This window comes from Medicago truncatula, chromosome 4 (assembly GCF_003473485.1).
Source record: "Medicago truncatula cultivar Jemalong A17 chromosome 4, MtrunA17r5.0-ANR, whole genome shotgun sequence".
In the NCBI taxonomy this organism is placed as follows: Eukaryota; Viridiplantae; Streptophyta; class Magnoliopsida; order Fabales; family Fabaceae; genus Medicago; species Medicago truncatula.
In genome coordinates this window covers 47042665-47059783 of record NC_053045.1, presented here as the reverse complement: position 1 = coordinate 47059783, position 17119 = coordinate 47042665, and the positions used below count along the sequence as shown (strand labels likewise).

At 31.9% G+C, this 17119-nt stretch overlaps 1 protein-coding gene across 1 annotated transcript; it reads left to right on the top strand.

Moving 5' to 3' along the window:
* Nucleotides 1-9602: 9602 nt before the first annotated feature.
* LOC25493470 (filament-like plant protein 7) lies at nt 9603-15642 on the top strand. The gene is made up of 6 exons (XM_013601971.3): nt 9603-10094; nt 10446-10536; nt 11081-11225; nt 11366-13808; nt 13912-13969; nt 14935-15642. The coding sequence occupies exons 2-6, from the start codon at nt 10465-10467 to the stop codon at nt 15454-15456; spliced, it is 3240 nt and encodes a 1079-aa protein (XP_013457425.1). The 5' UTR covers nt 9603-10094; nt 10446-10464; the 3' UTR covers nt 15457-15642.
* Nucleotides 15643-17119: the final 1477 nt, after the last annotated feature.

Genomic DNA, 17119 nt, shown 5'->3' with positions numbered 1-17119 from the left:
TCACTTATATAACAATAATAAAAATCAAAATTTTAATAATGTTATGAAACTATTAAGAGAAGAACAAGAATAAAGATAAGTAGAGAAGAAGGGAGAAATATAGATGATTATATTATTCTGTTGTGATGTACAATATGTTATATGTGATCTCTATTTATAGAGAAGTATAATGATATGACTTAAGAGTTAAGTACTTAAGAGATAAGTATAAATAGGTGTGACTTAGAGATAAGTAATATGGCGTCACTAAAGAGATAAATACAAGGGTTTGTGGACATCCACTTATATTCATAACAAATAACAAATAATGTCATTTAGTTTGATTTTTATGTATAATTTAAAAATGTGTGTAACTCAGGAAAGATAAAAAAAAAATCCTTTTATTTTATGACTTATACTTATTTAAAAAAAATGCTATTTAGTTTAATTTGGGTTTTAAAGAACAAAAAAGTTTATTTATGTTACTAATGATTTATTTACCTAATTAAAAATTCAACATCATTTTATTTTATTTTTCATCTTTATTACTTGTATGAAAAAAAATATGTGGTCTATTAGCTACTTTAATGATATATTGTCATTTATTATTGAATAATGCTAGTAACAAACATTTATTTTTTATTTTTTAAAATTCATACAGATACCATCATTTTTATTTTTGAACAAGTAGATACCACCAAAATTAAATGAAAACGCACATTATTTGGTGGAACAGCATGAATTTTAACTAATAAAATATAGTATGTAAAAAAGTGTATGTTAAAAAGTGTATTGATAACACTTCTTTTTTTTTTATTAAATCAATTACTATAATATTTTTGTTGATCAACATATAGTCTACTTTTCTTATGCATATATGAAAGTTCGTTTGAAAGGTCTGTATAAAAAGAAAGTTAAAAATTGCTATTAAATAATTTTTTTTTATCTCTCTTATTTGTTCTCTTACGTAAAAATTCTTCTTCCTTCTTCGTATATCGTTCTCCCATTTTTTTATTTTTTATGATCTAAGTCTGATAAATTGCGTGAATTCAATGAGAACGTAAGAGATAAATTTGAATTGTTGAAGGATTTCTAATATGATGGAGATGTTAAATAAAATAAAATATATATAAAAATGCCATCGAAAAATTCTATAAATCAAATAAAACTAATGAAAAAAAAAATCCGGCTTTTATGAGAATATGAAAAATAAAAAATAAAAAAAAATGGTTCTAAACGATGAAATTTTGGATTTTAAGGGGTGGTGTCATGTAAGAAGTCTTTTTTATGGGAGTCTCAATCCTTGATTTTTTTTTACGATTTTCTGGAATTTTTTTGGAACAATCTAATAAAGTAGTTCGAAAACTAAATTTTTAAATGGGAATGGCTAACAATGACCTAAATTAGAAGGATAAGAGTTAGTAAGATTAATATGGTCCTTAAACTGGCTATCAACGTTACAAGCAAGCTCATAATTCAGGCAGATACAGTTTGAATTATATAATCCGAACTGTTTTTTCCCGAATAAGGGTGTTTAGAGGATTTTCTAAAAAAAAGGTGTTTAGAGGGTGTTCGGATTTTATAATTCAAAAAAAGCAAGGAACGAGCCCTATTTTTTGGGGTGTTTGAATTATAAAATCCGAATTGGTTAAAAACTCATTTTTCAACCCCAAAACATGGTGAAAACTCATTTCGGATTATAGAATCCGAAAATCTCATGGGCATTTTCGTAAGAAAAATAGGGGGCACGAGAAATGGGTAGGATGAGAAAAGAAATAGCTAAATAGTAGTTATATATTCTTAATCTTCATGAATCAGCAGATATAGAGTCCATTTGTTTGGGATTTTCTTGAAAGAAAATGTATTTTTTTAAGCGAAAAATCACTTTTTTAATTTTGTAGTGTTTGTTTCATATTTAAAAAAAATATGCATTTCGTTAAAAATAAATAAATCATTTTTAGCCTCAAAATGAAATTCTATTCCTGATAGTTTTTTTTTTTAAATTTATATTTTTTTCTTTCTAAAAACAAAGAACTCAAATCTTTGTAAAAAAAAAAATATTTTTATAATAGTAAGCAAACAAAAATAGCTTCAATTTTTTTTTAAACTTCTAAAAACAATCTCTAGATTCTTTTAAACTAAAATCTATTAATTTTAAAGCTTAAACAAAGACACCCATATTGCAATGATTCAGTGGTTGATACTTCTCCCACTGCTCAGTGATAGTTTTATATCGGAATGTCCACGACTTTGGTAAATGTTTCATTCGGTTCACGGGGCGCGGTGTGGATGTCGGCTTTACCTCATGATTTGCAGGCAAAGTTTTATTCGGACTGTTATGGTATGCATCAGTATAGCTTCCGTAGAAGGTTGCTGTTTTTCTGTTTTCTATTTCCGTTTTTCTTCTGTTTTTTTGAGGGTTTTGGTCCCCTCTTGTATCTTTTTCCCCCTTTTTTTAATAATATTTCGGGATCGGCGGTAGAGGATGGGGGTTCATCGGGGTGTCAATCTAGTTGGGATGTTGTTGCTTCCCCTTGATGCATGTTCTTTCTCCTGGTTTAGTGAAAAGAAATCCAGTGGTTGAAGACAATTCTATCCCCGAGCATACAAGCCAAAGGTCGTACGTCTGAGTCTAGTTTTGAAATTTTTAATTTTTGACTCGTTAAAATTGAAACATTCTCAAACACGGTTCCTCTTAACAACAAGAAAGATACCTAACATTCGTTTGGTTTATACTTATTTTGAGCTTATGCAAAACAACTTATGTAACTAAATCTGCTTTTATACATTTTTATAAATTTGTAAATGTAGTCAATGAAAAAATAGTTTATAAAAATATAATTTTTGTTAGTAAGAACTCATAAATAAAAACAAAAACAAAAACTTAAGTTCAAAATAAAACTAATCCAAACGGTCCAATATCTATAACATTTCATTATTTGAGCGTTAATTATATTTTTTTTAAGGAATATCATAAATTATATTATGGGTTCTATTAAATAGTGCAAACACTATTTCAAAAATTATTTTCCCTCATCGATTGACATAAATTTTTCTATAAGTTTTCCTTCATCAACAACTAGTTTTGTTTTATCAACCTCACATGTGGTAAGCAAACATTTGTCATTCCCCTCAAAAAACATTTGTTATTATCACGTAAAAAAAACATTTGTCATCGTTGCCTATTCTGTTATTCCCATCAAACTTTGCAATTCCGACATTTGTCAGTGGAGTTAGAACTTCTAGACTATTTAAAATTTTAAATTATATTAGTTTAATTTTTTTTTTTATGAACAACTTCGTCCTTAATGATTATTAAAACATAAATTTTATTTTTATAAGTATTATTTATTTTGGTGGTCCACCCAAATTTTTATATTCTTTTTCTAGTGCTTAGGGTGACCTGGTCCATTGTTCTTAGACACAAACCTTTCTTCTTTGACACAAACCTATCTGCTATGTGCACTTGCGTCTGGACTGGGTAAGGTTAAGAACAAAAACTCACAAAGCTTTCTGCTATATTTTTACATATTTTTTCTAATAATATTGTCTTGATGTTTTGATGCAGTCAACCATATGTTCCTCCTCAAGCAAAACAAATGTTACTTTTGCCATAAGGATCTATCTAATGGTTATCATATTTGTGTGTCTAAGTTCATGTGTTTCTTGTCGATAAAGTAATGAAGTTTAAACCATAAGCATTTATGGAGTTTGATATCTGATGCAAATACGTCTTTATGTTTGAAGTATTCAAGCTTCATAACTACGTACCTGATTTCCTTTGTCGACCACTCACAACACGTTTTAGATGTTCAATCATCGATTTTGTGTTCTTAGTCTGCACATGACATCTAGACCCAGTCTTCATTGGTCAACAACTCGGAGTTTAAATATTTTATTTGAAGAATCATTTTAAGATAGCAGCTAAAAATATTCAAGACAATGTGAATATTGATATAGAAAGCAAATCAAGTAAAAAATGATTGACAAAGCTAAAAATTTTTGTATAAAAGGTTGTAGCAAAATAGTTTTCAATATATATTTATTTTAAAGTTTATATTATGAGATTTGAGTGCCGAAAAAGTAATGTGGTGTATAAAATTATTCTCTCGAATATTAAGGAGAATTATAAGGGGGAAATTTGAGTGGAAACAACCTGGGCACATCACATCTTTAATTTTTGTTAGTTGAATACAGTACTACTATTTGATCTCCTAACTACCAAATATATGACTCAGATTTGGTCCACAATCAACTTTATTGATCAATTGTAATAATCACAATTATTGATGAAGTTTAAGATAATGATAAAACTTTGACAGAAGGATGCCAAGCGTAAAGCCAAAGACTGAAGTTATGAAGCAGAGCATCTTAGTTGACTCTTTATGTATGCCCCATTATTCTAAAGAATCAATTGTTTATTGTTGTTGATAAACCAAACCCTTTTTAAATTTTACTACATGTTAACCATGTACGATGTCACGAGAATATTAAGATTAGAGAATTAGTTATTACTTATACTTGTGATTTGAATTTGGTTAAACATATATGTCCTAATGAATTTTGACATTGTTTAGTCATAAGTGCGGTACGTGAATTGGGATGGTTGAGGAAAAGGACAGTCAGCCTTTGAATTTTTCAAGAACTCGGTTCCATTTTTCCACCTCTTTTTGTTGATCGAAATACTCCATCCGATTACTATTATCAACAAAAAAATAATTTTTTTAAGTTTATTGAATAACTAATGTGTCTAGTCTATAGATATAGACCACATACATTAGTTATTCAATAAATCTAAAAAAGTTATTTTTTCTTATAATAATGATCGGAAAGAGTACTACCTCCGTCCCTAATTATAAGATCCTTTTGAATTTTTTTTGTCCCTTTTTATAAGACTCATTTTCTATTTCCAACTACATTAATTATTTCTTTACATACATGCTCTTATTTATTATACATATTTTTCTTCAATCAACAATAAATAGAATGTTGAAAACATAAGCCAACCATCTTTCTTAAAGGATAAAATTGTAAATACAATAATAATTACAAACATATTTAATACAAATATCCACTATCTTAATTCCCATTATTTTTTCAAAAGGGCCTTATAATTAGGGACGGAGGTAATATTTGTTAGCATACTTGTTTCCCAATGCCAAAGACCTACTTCTCAATATCCCAATTCACTCACTTTGCAATTCTTATAATGAGATGAAGAGAATAGTTTAGGTAAAGTACTTATTTGAAGTAGAGGATGATTTATTTTGTAGGTGTAGTTTAACGAGGAGAGGGAGCGATATTTGATTTTTAAGTGGATCCAAAACTAGTGTAATTTTATCCATGAATGTAGTTTCTTTCATATAATACTTTTCATCCTCATCTTTGTCGAAAAAACACCGGAAAGGGTTAATCCTTATTTGACACACTATAATTTGAAATTTTTCGGAGGCACATAATGAGATTATTTTTTCCTCGAAGAATCCAAAGGTGGGAGAGGTCGTGGAAGCCATCAAATACTCTTTGTTGGGGGTCATTTTTTGCTATGAAAAATGGAGGCATGTGTTTTGAATGGTTTTCAAATCCCTCCTTTAACCTAACTATTGATTAGGGGTTTGTTTTTCCGCGGATCAAAAAAGTCACAACTCTTGATCCCTCAAATTACCAAATGAAAAGTATTTGATAATTGAAATTTGAACAATTTCATAGTTTTTAATTGGTGGATAATTTCTAACAAAAAAAACTAGGTAGATGATGTTAGACTCTTTGATAATATATATTTTTTTAGATAGAAGCATTGATAATAATCACTTGAAAAATCACATATACAAGTGAAGAATTTTAAATTTGAATTCTGATAACGATGTCTAGTTTAGTAATTTTAACATTTGTTAGACCATTTACAATGGTGAAAAACATTCAACAACACTCAACACTAACTTTTTCAATTCCCAACACTCCACATCATTTTCTCTCTTTTATTCAACACTCATTCAACTTTTACCATTTTCAATGGTTTTTCATTCAACACTCTACCCCACCACTTTTTATTTCATATTCTTATTTAATTTTATATTTTTGTTTTTTTTTTTACATAAAATTACAATTATCGATTATAATTAAATTAAAATAATAAAAACTTAACAATTTATTTTTTTAGTTTTTTTGAAAAAACAAAATTTATTTAAATAATTTATTTTCACTAAAAAAAGATTAAAACTTCAAAAGAAAAGCTAATAGAAAGATAATAACAAGATTAAGATATTGAAACACTTGATTTTTATTTTTCTTGTGTCCAAATCAAATGAACCAAGTCTATATTTATAGACAAAAAAAAAATCATAAATTTTGGTAGAAAAAAAAAATTTAAAAATTATTTTGCAATGAAATAATTGAAGTCAAATTATTAAGATGATAAAAATTCAGGCAGTCAATCAGAAGATTACAGTGTCACCCACTTTATCCACAAAATATTTCTCTATTCAAGTTCAACAATGTTGAACTCATTCAACTCTTCTCTCCTCCACATCATTTTTCTCTCATTTTCAACACCCTCTTCCAATAGTTCAACATGTTGAACTTAACTTTCAACTATCCCATTGCACTTGGTCTTAGTTGAACTATTACTTATGAACGGTTGCACGTTAACATTTTACTCAATACATTTTATTTCAATAATTAATTTTTTTTATTGATAACGGTCTAACACAACATTAAAAGTAAGCGAACTCTACCTACCTTCTATAAGGGATTGCTGAGAACATACACAATCATTTATTCGTAAGTTAGACTAAACATCATACAAATGTATTATTACACCAAAAGTTCGAAAAGGCTTATGGCTACACCTAGCCGTGGAATGCAACAATTAAACTAAAGACACCTAAATACACCATGATAGATTGGTCTCATGCTATCAATCATTTGAACGTGTTCTTTGATGGTGTTTTTATAGGTCTCAGATGGAAGATAAAGATCCGTGAATGGGGTATTCACAATGTTTCCCATTCAGATTTGCATTACAAACATGCAATTAAATTACCTTTGAGCAGTGTTCCTTGAATATTTAACGAGATTTCATTCAATTCATAAAAAAAATTGTTCATAAAATACCCAAACTTTGTTCATAAAAATACCCAGATCCAATTAGAATGATTTTGTTTTTAATGTTTTTTTAAAAAAAAAAAACGATTTAAATAAATCAATAAATAATATTAGTTTGAATAAGTTTTATTTTAGAAACAGTTGGGAGAGGAAAAAAAATTGCCGTGAATTTAGTTTTTGTATCTATAATTGTGAGTAAAGAAATGGGATTCACATTTCACTGTGATGAGTTGGTGGATGTGGGTCAATTGCAATCTCATGGAGGATGAAGACAATGTTTAAAAAAGAAAGATATGGTGCAGAGAGCCTATGATAAAACTATGTTCTTTATTTAATTTAATGGTCAAAAATAACTTTTTCATGGTAGAAATTAAGTATCCTTTCCCATACTAAACTCCATCTGGTCTCATACTAAAGGGAAGACAAAAAGCTCTTAGTACCTAACACTATAACTCAGGATACAGCCATTTACAAAAGATAAAACAAAAGATTCAACTCCTATCCCACAATCTATAATTCACCATCCTTCAAATCATGATACTTGGGTACTGAAGCATCCAAACATCACCCATACTATAACAAATCAACACAAGCAAACAAGAATCATATAATACACTATATGCATAATTGACCAACACCAAAAAGTTTTCTAAAGAGCTTTTTATTTTAAAAATAAGCTTGGCCATACGTAACTTAAGAATAGTGGGTTGGTTGCGGGGCAAAGGCTACGGTGGGAGACTTCTTTAGGTCTCCTACCGTAGAAGACTTGACTATTTTTTTTTGTTTGGTTGCTAAATAAATAGGAGTTATTGGATTAATCCAACGGTTTATTGATAAAAAGAGAAAAGCATTGCAATTGGAGGAGAGAGAAACGTATATGCAGATCATTTTCTTCCATTTTTCTGGGTTTTATTCAGCTACTTTTTTCCCTTGAGCTTTTTTATGTTTTGAATTTAGTCGAGAGTTCTTATTACACACTGTAGGTTCATTTTAATTTTGGAAATATTCACACCTTTCTCAACAAAAATTGTATTTTTACAGTAGAAGAAAATAAATTGGTGCAAATTTTGGAATCAATCACAGAAAAGGCAAAAATTGTAAGAAAATGGAATCAATCAATAATCACCATTGTTATACAAATTCAAATTCTTGAAACAACATCCGATCCATTTTCTCTATCAGCAAAAATTGTAAAAACTGTCTACGGCGGTGTCTACACCACCGACACTTCTATTGTCTACAGTGTTGCTGCTTTCTCTCTCCTACTTCTCAGTCAAACTGTTCTTAACGCCGCCACTAGATGTCTTTGCTGTGGTTGCAAGGAAGGCCAATCAATGAATGGAAAAGGTATGAGAAGGAAATGAAGAAAAATTTGCAGAAGAGAAAGAAAGCCAACAGTACAAGAACGATACCATGTGGCAAGGAACATGTGTTGTTTAAAAGAGACTTTTAATCTCGATCATTTAATTCTAATCTAAGGGTCAATAAGCATTCCTATTATTCTCATAAAAAAATCATATTAGTTGTAAAAACAAATAAAAAAAATAAGAGGGTCTCCTACCGTAGGAGACCTAAGAAGGTCTCCCACCCTAAACAGCGCCTTGGTTGTGGTGATGAAATATGTAACAACCCTATGACACCAATGAGTTTAAACTCAACCTTACAAAACCGGCTTGTAAGGCGAGGATTGTCTCCTCTTTATATACTCTTCTCAAGAGTCTTATCTATCCGATGTGGGACTTGAGTTTTTCCCAATACACCCCCCTTACGCCAAACACTCTTTGGGTTTAGGCAGCCCTTGAATTCGACAAGCTCTGATACCATACTGAATTTGGAGGCCTAACTCAATCTTACAAAATCGGCTTGTAAGGTGAGGATTGCCTCCTCTTTACATACTCTTCTCAAGATTCTTATCTATCCGATGTGAGACTTGAGTTTTTTCCAATATATTTCCTGTATCCTCTGTTTATGATAAAAATAAGGGAAATGATAAATAATAAATGAACAACCCAATAGTTGTCTATACATATTTTTATATGGTAAAGTGTACAAATTAATTTTTTTAAATCATTTTTATTTTTTTGAGATGTGTGTCAACCTTTATTGCTAAGTCTAAGAATCATACGTTCTATGGAAAGTTGTAGGCTTTTGGATGTCAATATAACACTTCTCTAAAAATAAAAACATACGATAGTTTTGTAGGATACACTAAATCACAAAGCAATCATTTTTGTACGAAAATTTATATGGGTTGGACTTTAAGTTGAATCAAGACACACCTTAAAGTTCAGTCAATGTCTAAACCACGACTTTATTGATCCAGTCAACATTTACTTAAGGCGGTCAACCGTCAAAGAGTTTCTCACGCAGTAATTGAAGTTGAATCCACGACCTTATTAATTAACAGCTTGTCGACCGTTGAAGAGATTCTCACGCAACAATGAAAGTTGAATCCACAACTTTATAAATCTAGACACCACTTACCAGTACTAATAGTACAATATTAATTTCATACTGTAGCCCTGTGGGTAAGCTGCAACTTTGAGGAAGGGATGCTGTGTCATTGAGAGACATGAATCTGAATATTTTATAATTTCCATTAAAATACTCTCTCCCTTCCTCTTTTCTCGTGTTATTATACAGAATCACAGATCCAATAAAACAACCAAGCCGACACTTACTATCACCACCCTTTTTTACACCTTTTTACACCTCTCTCGTTCTCACCAACAACACACTCACTCCGTCATTTTCTCTTGACTCATACTCTTCACTTTCCTATCTTTTCACTTCTTTCCCTTTTCCCTTTCTCTCACCAAACACACACTCTCTCTGTTGTTGTTATTGTTGTTGCTAAGTTCTCTTCAAACAGTGAGTGTCAGATCAAACCAAACATCATTTACATTTTCATCTCAACTCACTCTTGATGTTTTAACACTTTGTTTCTTCACAACATTTTAACAAGTTTCTTACTTCAACATGCACAACCTCAATCTCAAATTTCATTAGAGGTGAGAATCTGCTATTTTCTTTCTATTTTTGTATTTCCTTTTCTACATAAAAGACATTGCATAGTTTATGTTAGTACTAAACTTATAATAGAAAAAAAAAGTTGAAGTAAAACTTTTTTTCGTTATTTTCGGCTGTATTTGAATTAATTGGTTTTTTTTTTTTTTTTGTCTTGTTGTGTTGTAGTGTTAGATTTGTATACAAATGTGAGTCGCTATTGTTTTTCTTGTTTTTATGAAACAGGAAATTGCTATTTTCCCTCAAAAAAAAAAAAAGGAAATTGCTATTTTTAATTTAGTTTTTTGAAATATAAAATTTTTGAGGTTAATATTTTCTTATGATTATTATTATAGTTACATCCTTGTTAGCATTATGGATCAAAAATCGTGGCCTTGGAGGAAAAAGTCATCAGAAAAGACAATTTTAACTACTGAAAATGGAGAGGTAATAAGCTAGTTGTTTTTTTTGCATCAATTTATTTATATTCTGAATTTCATTTTGCAAGTTTTATGGAACCTTTGGAAGTTTATATAATTGTTTTTTATGTTAACCCTTTGGTTCCCAAAATCTGGAAGTTAGCCGGAGGTAAGTAAAACCTGACAAAAAATTGTTCCACCTAGAAGTTGAATTTGGATTTTCCTGAACGATTCGTATTTACACTTGAGCCCAATCACTTTGTTTTGTTTGTAAGTTTATATGATTATTTCATATGATTACATTGGATGCTTGTAACCTTTCTTTTTCTTCATTTATTTATCCTACCTATTTTAGAGATACATCATCAATTAATATTGTCTCATACTTAATAACTAAGTGTGATTTTATAGAACTAAGAAGATTCTTTCCTTTTTTTTTTTTTTTGAGTTTTTTTTCTTAGGCCCTTTGTGCTGAATTAACAGATTGTAAAATGGACGAAATAATTTTTGCTGTACTACTTGTGATAAAAATAATTGGTATGTTGTTTGGTTTGATTTTCCGTGTTTTATAGGTACACACACTTCTTGCTGATAAAGAAGAATTGGAGAAAGACTTCAAAGAATTAGAAAATAAGCTTGCTTCGGCACTTTCTGAGTGTAATTCTAAAGATGAGCTGGCGAAGAAACAAACTAAAATTGCACAAGAAGCAGTTGCAGGTAACATTCGTGCATGTCTCTGATGTGTTCGTTTATTGTTCGCCTTGTAAACATGGACATGAAATTAAGTAAATAACCACTTATGACTGAAGTATTTTTAGAGTTCTTTTAATGGTCTGTGTTAAAATCTTGCTTTGAAGGTTTGGAAAAAGCAAAAGTTGAAGTGTTGTCGGTGAAGCAAGGTCTGGATGAAGCATTGCGGGACAGATTGGTTTATGAAGAAAGAGTAGCCCATTTGGATGGAGCTCTGAAGGAATGTATGCAGCAGTTACGATTTGTTCGAGAAGAACAAGGGCAAAGGATTCATGATGCTGTGATGAAGGCTTCAAAGGAATTTGAAAAGGAGTGCATGGTTTGGGAGGATCAGTTATCCGTGACAAGTAAAAGGCTGGCAAAAGTTGAGACTGAAAATTCTCATCTTAATACATCCATTTTTCAAAGAGAAAAATTGATTGAGGATCTGAAAAGACAATTGACTCAAGCTGAGGCAGATCATAGTGCACTGATGGTTAGATTAGAGTCCACTGAGAAAGATAATGCTTCTCTGACATATGAGGTCCGAGTACTTGAAAAGGAGCTGGAGATCCGAAATGAAGAGAGAGAATTTGGTCGTCGGACAGCTGATGTTTCTCATAAACATCACTTAGAGAATGTTAAAAAAATTGCCAAGTTAGAATCAGAATGTCAGAGATTGCGCCTTCTGGTTCGGAAACGGTTACCAGGTCCTGGTTCCCTTGCAAAAATGAAAAATGAAGCTGAAATGTTAGGACGAGATACCCTTGAAATAAGAAGGAACAAGTTGAACTCAACTAGTTCAATGGTTGAATCTTCACTTGACAGTTCTCCTGGGACTCCTAGAAGAATCAGTACTTTGACAGAGCAGCTGTATGCCGTCGAAGAAGAAAACAAAGCGTTAAAAGATTCCCTAAGTAGGAAAATGAATGAGCTCCAATTCTCAAGAGTAATGCTTTCTCGCACAGCTTCAAAACTTTTGCAACTCGAGTCGCATAATGAAGAATCATCTAAGGGTCAAGTAGCTGTAGAGCAGCTTAGAAGTAACCTTTGCGAATTCTCTTTGGCATCAACGTCTGATATTGGCAGTGATGACAAGGTTAGCTGTGCTGACTCCTCGGCTTCTGCATTGAATTCAGAATCAGAGCACTTCAGAAGTGGAAAACAAAAGGAATCTTGGTCCTGCCGAAGCATTGGAGCTTCAGACATAAATCTCATGGATGACTTTGTCGAAATGGAAAAATTAGCAGTGGTCTCTGTTGAAAAAGACCCTGAAATCTCTGGTGCTTCTTTGAAAGAAGTTGCTGAGATCAGTGGCTTCTCAGAGACTAGGAAAAAGGAGACTACCCTTGGTCACATTTTGGACTTCTCAACATCAAATGAAAAAACATGTGCCCTTGATGAACTAAAGGATAACATTCCCAGTTGGCTTCAAGATGTAGTAAAAATGATCCTGGAACAAAACCATGTCACTCAAAAAAATCCTGATGATGTACTCGAGAATATTAGAGTAGCTTTGAGGAATCTGAGTAATCCAGATCCGCGCGTCTTTGGTTTGAAAGAAGTTTCTGGTCATATTGAAGGATCTGATCCTTCAAATAACTCTTTGGTGGTAGTTCCATCCAGTGATGTAAATATTACTGACTTCTCGCCAATAAAGAGAACCAAACAGCAAGCTCATGAAGACCCGAGTAAATCAATAGGAAAGATAATTGAGCTGATTGAAAGAATCAACTTGCCTGCTGAGGATTGTGATAATTCAGATCCCTTGTGCACAAGTGATGAGACTGTACCCTCAGTAAGTAATTCAGGAACGCCAACGGGCTACATGGTCCGTGTTTTCCAATGGAAAACATCTGAACTCAGCAACATTTTACAGCAATTTCTACATGTGTGTTATGATTTACTGAACGGCAAGGTTGATCATGAAAAATTTGCTGAAGAACTAACAACAGCCTTGGATTGGATAATGAATCACTGCTTTTCACTTCAGGATGTTTCTTGTATGAAGGATGCCATCAAGAAACAATTTGATTGGGATGAGACACGAAGCGAAAGTGAAGCAGAGTTTGGGATGATAGGTCATTTTGTAGGGGAAGATAAGTTGCATCATCCTGCTGAACAGTTTCCATGTTTTCCTCAAGAAACTACTTCAAATGGTCATGATCTTCAGAGTCAGAGTCGAGAGATGTATTCTGATGAGGAAGAAGAAATTAAAAATATTAAAGGAAAATTAATCACTGCTGAATCTCAAAAGGAAACATTGGAAGGGCGGCTTCAATCAGCTACTGATAGGATTGAGTCCTTAACGGATCAACTTCGGGAATCAGAGAAAACTATTGACAACTCAAGACTAGAGTTACAATCCTTAAAAGAATCGCATGGAATACTTGAGGATCAAATAAAAAATCACACAATTATGAAATCAGATCTTGATGCACAGCATAAAGAGGCTGAATTAAAAGAGGTTGGTCTCAAGGTTTTGGAATTAGAAGTGGAACTAGAGAACAAGAACCACAGTTGTGAGGAATTAGAGACCAGATGTCTTGAATTGCAACTCCAGCTTGAAAGGTAAGACCTATCTTCAAATATTTGTTTCAATGCTATTTCTTTTTAATATTTAACTTTTAATTTCTAATTGAGGATTTATTGCATATCCAATTAATGTTCTCAGCATGTCAAAGGAGGGCTCAAACCATGATATCAACCAGAAAGACAAGCCATTGCGAACTGTAAGTTTATCTCATTTTATTCCTTTTTCTCGATGACTCACAGTAAGATTTCTAGTTCCTATGTTAAACTCTGGAATATTCAATCAAGATGAAGCATGATTCTTTCCTATGCAAAAGTTACGTCTTGATAGCATTCAGTTTTCTAAATTAAAAATTAGGGATCCCAATTTGGAGTATGGTAAGCATTGAACGATATATCATTCGAATAAATGTCTGAAACATATATTGTATGGTGTTAATATTGTCGCACAACGATTTGGTTCCTTTTGGTAGATGATTGGAATTAAACATATCTTCGGGCTACGGCCTTGGTTCTTCAATATCATGTGATATTTTGCGCTTCAAAGTTCAAACTAATTTAAATAGAGGGCAAGTATAAACTTATCAGAGAGATATATTAATGCTTTGTTGGCAGAAAAAACTATATTACTTGTATATTATCTATAATTTCCAACTTTCAAGGTAACAAAAACTTACAGGTAATTCCTAATTGAAATAGTCTTGGCGCAAGTTACATAGAAGCTCCTAGAGGCAGCTTCAGAATTAAAGCGCGCCCATTTTGTTTTCACTTTGAAAACAAACATGCATTTAATTAGTTTCCATCTAGGTATCAATTTTTATTGCAGCGTCTTGCTACTTTTTTTATCTTCTGATTAGAAAGTTAACTCCTCTATCATGCCCAAAACAAGAAAATGTTTAATATGTGACTACTAGTAGAACACTTCATTTATCTTCAAGTATAATTGTAAATGATGGTCGACTGATATGGTTTAGAGAGTGGTACAAATAAGTGAAAATAAAGCCCCGAATCAAGGCTTGATGTTTGGAGATTGACAATAGACAAGTTAGGGAAAATAATGAACCTGCATATCTCCATGTGTATGATTGACTAATGTTGTCAAATTGAATTATAGTTGGGTTTTTCATGTTGGTATTGTATTGAAGAGTGTTACCAAATCCTACAGGACTTGGAGATAACGGCCGCTTCAGAAAAGTTGGCAGAGTGTCAAGAAACCATCCTTAATCTTGGGAAGCAGCTGAGGTCATTGGCTCTACCAAAGGATGCATCCCTTTTTGACAATGTTATTGCAGCACAGCCTATCAGTACCACATCCACCACCACCATCACGACGACAAAAACGAATCCTATCCCTGCTCCCCTGAAAGTTATGAAAAAGAATCGATCTTTACTCGATCAGATGCTATCTGAAGATGATACTAAATCCAAGGTTTCCAAAGTAAGTGACCGTGACTCCGATCTCACCACCATTCCAGGCATTATACAACCTCTGGAGAAGATTTTATCATTGAATGAATTTAAAGCTCCAGATGACAGTGTTACTGCTAATGATTTGGCCATTGTAACTACTAAGAAACCGGCCGTTGTACCTACTAAGAAACCGGGAAGCGGAAGTTTGTGGAAGAAGTTATTATGGAAAAAGAAGAAAAGTACCAACACGAAAACATCCCTTCCATTGAACACTTGAAGTCTCATTCGTATAATAAATTGCAGTGTAGTTCAATACGTAAGAAATGAAATTTTATTTCTTTCCTGTATTTTTTATTGAAGGGACTTGACTGGTCTTTTGTGTTTTGATCTTCTGTGTATACAACTTAAACCTAACAACCGGAATCTATCATTGTTCTTATGATATTCTCCCTTTCCCTCCGTACTCTTGGTATAACACTTTTTCTTTTATACCATTTGCTCGCGCTTGTAGTTTGTAAAAAGAGTCGATTCACTAGCAAGATCGTGAATTCAACTTTGTCTTTCAGCGTTCGTTGAGTGGGGCCTCCTTAAGTTTTCTTCTATAAAAAAAAGGCAAATTCTATGGTACACTCAAAAATTTGAGTGTACCGGTACACTAAATCATCAAATTTATATTGAAACGAGTTGTTTTTTCGAAGAAAAAGAATCGTTTTCTATCATTAACAATTACAATAATTAGATCTTAGTTACCAAAAGTGTCAACGAAATAAAATTTTACATTTTTTTTAATTTTTGTTACATATAACAAAGAATATTTATTATTTTTTATGAGAAAATGTTAAAAATTTAATATGATTCTTATAAACAATGAAATGATGTTTATTCTTATAAAATGATGTCTTATAAAATATAAATATTGATAAATAACTCTTTATTTTATAAAATAATCGTTAAATTGTAAATATTTGAAGCAGGAGTACCGGTACACCTCAATTTGTGAGGTGTACCGTAGAAGTTCACAAAAAAAAAGTAACTAAATGATATAAAAAGTCAAATATATTTGGACTAAATTAATAAGACAAAATTTGAATAGAATAAAAAGAAAAACTAAACAAAATACATTTAAATATCAAAAGAAACAAGGGAAACAGTTCATTTGTAAAATGGGGCCTAAAGGGAGGTGTGTGGTTGTTGAATGACTAAAATCAACCGAGAAGTTATCCTATTTAAGGCACTGTTCAACACTAAATAGGAATACCTCTATTAGCTGAAAATTCAATTTTATGAGACGAAAAAATAATATTGAAACGGGACACAAAGAGGAAAGAAGTAATAATTACTACCTTTGTGATGCTTAAGGCTGACTAGGATAGGGAGTGGTCGTGACTCGTCAATGAGCATGACACATAGAGTGAGTGGCTCATGGCATGCTTCTAGACACGAAACACATGAATAATTCAAATCAGATTAGAATGAGAGTGATATGGAGGACATGTACATATGAGACTATATAGTTGAAGGAGAGCTTATAAGGTTGCACTATCTATACCAATAAGCTTCACATTCTTTTTGGTAGCCCAGAACAAAAGAACTTCATAGTTAAACATATTTGACTTGAAACACTTTTTGGATGGGTGACATTCTGAGAAGTTTTTAAGACTACATGCTAGTGAGGACAAAACATGCGCAAAAGATTAGTGTTGGTTTGTGGGCTCAGTCAGCAATCCTGGAAAATGTTATGAGCTGTTACAAATGGTATCAGAGTAGACCTCCTTTAATACGATGTATCTCAAGGACAACCAAACAAATGTTGGCGGGGATGTGACACATGATGCAGACAATGGCAGAGTGATCACTGGTGTGCATAATCGTACAATGAGCATCTCTGGACATTTTTCTAGGCAGGAAACACATGAATGAGTCAAATTATATTAGAATGA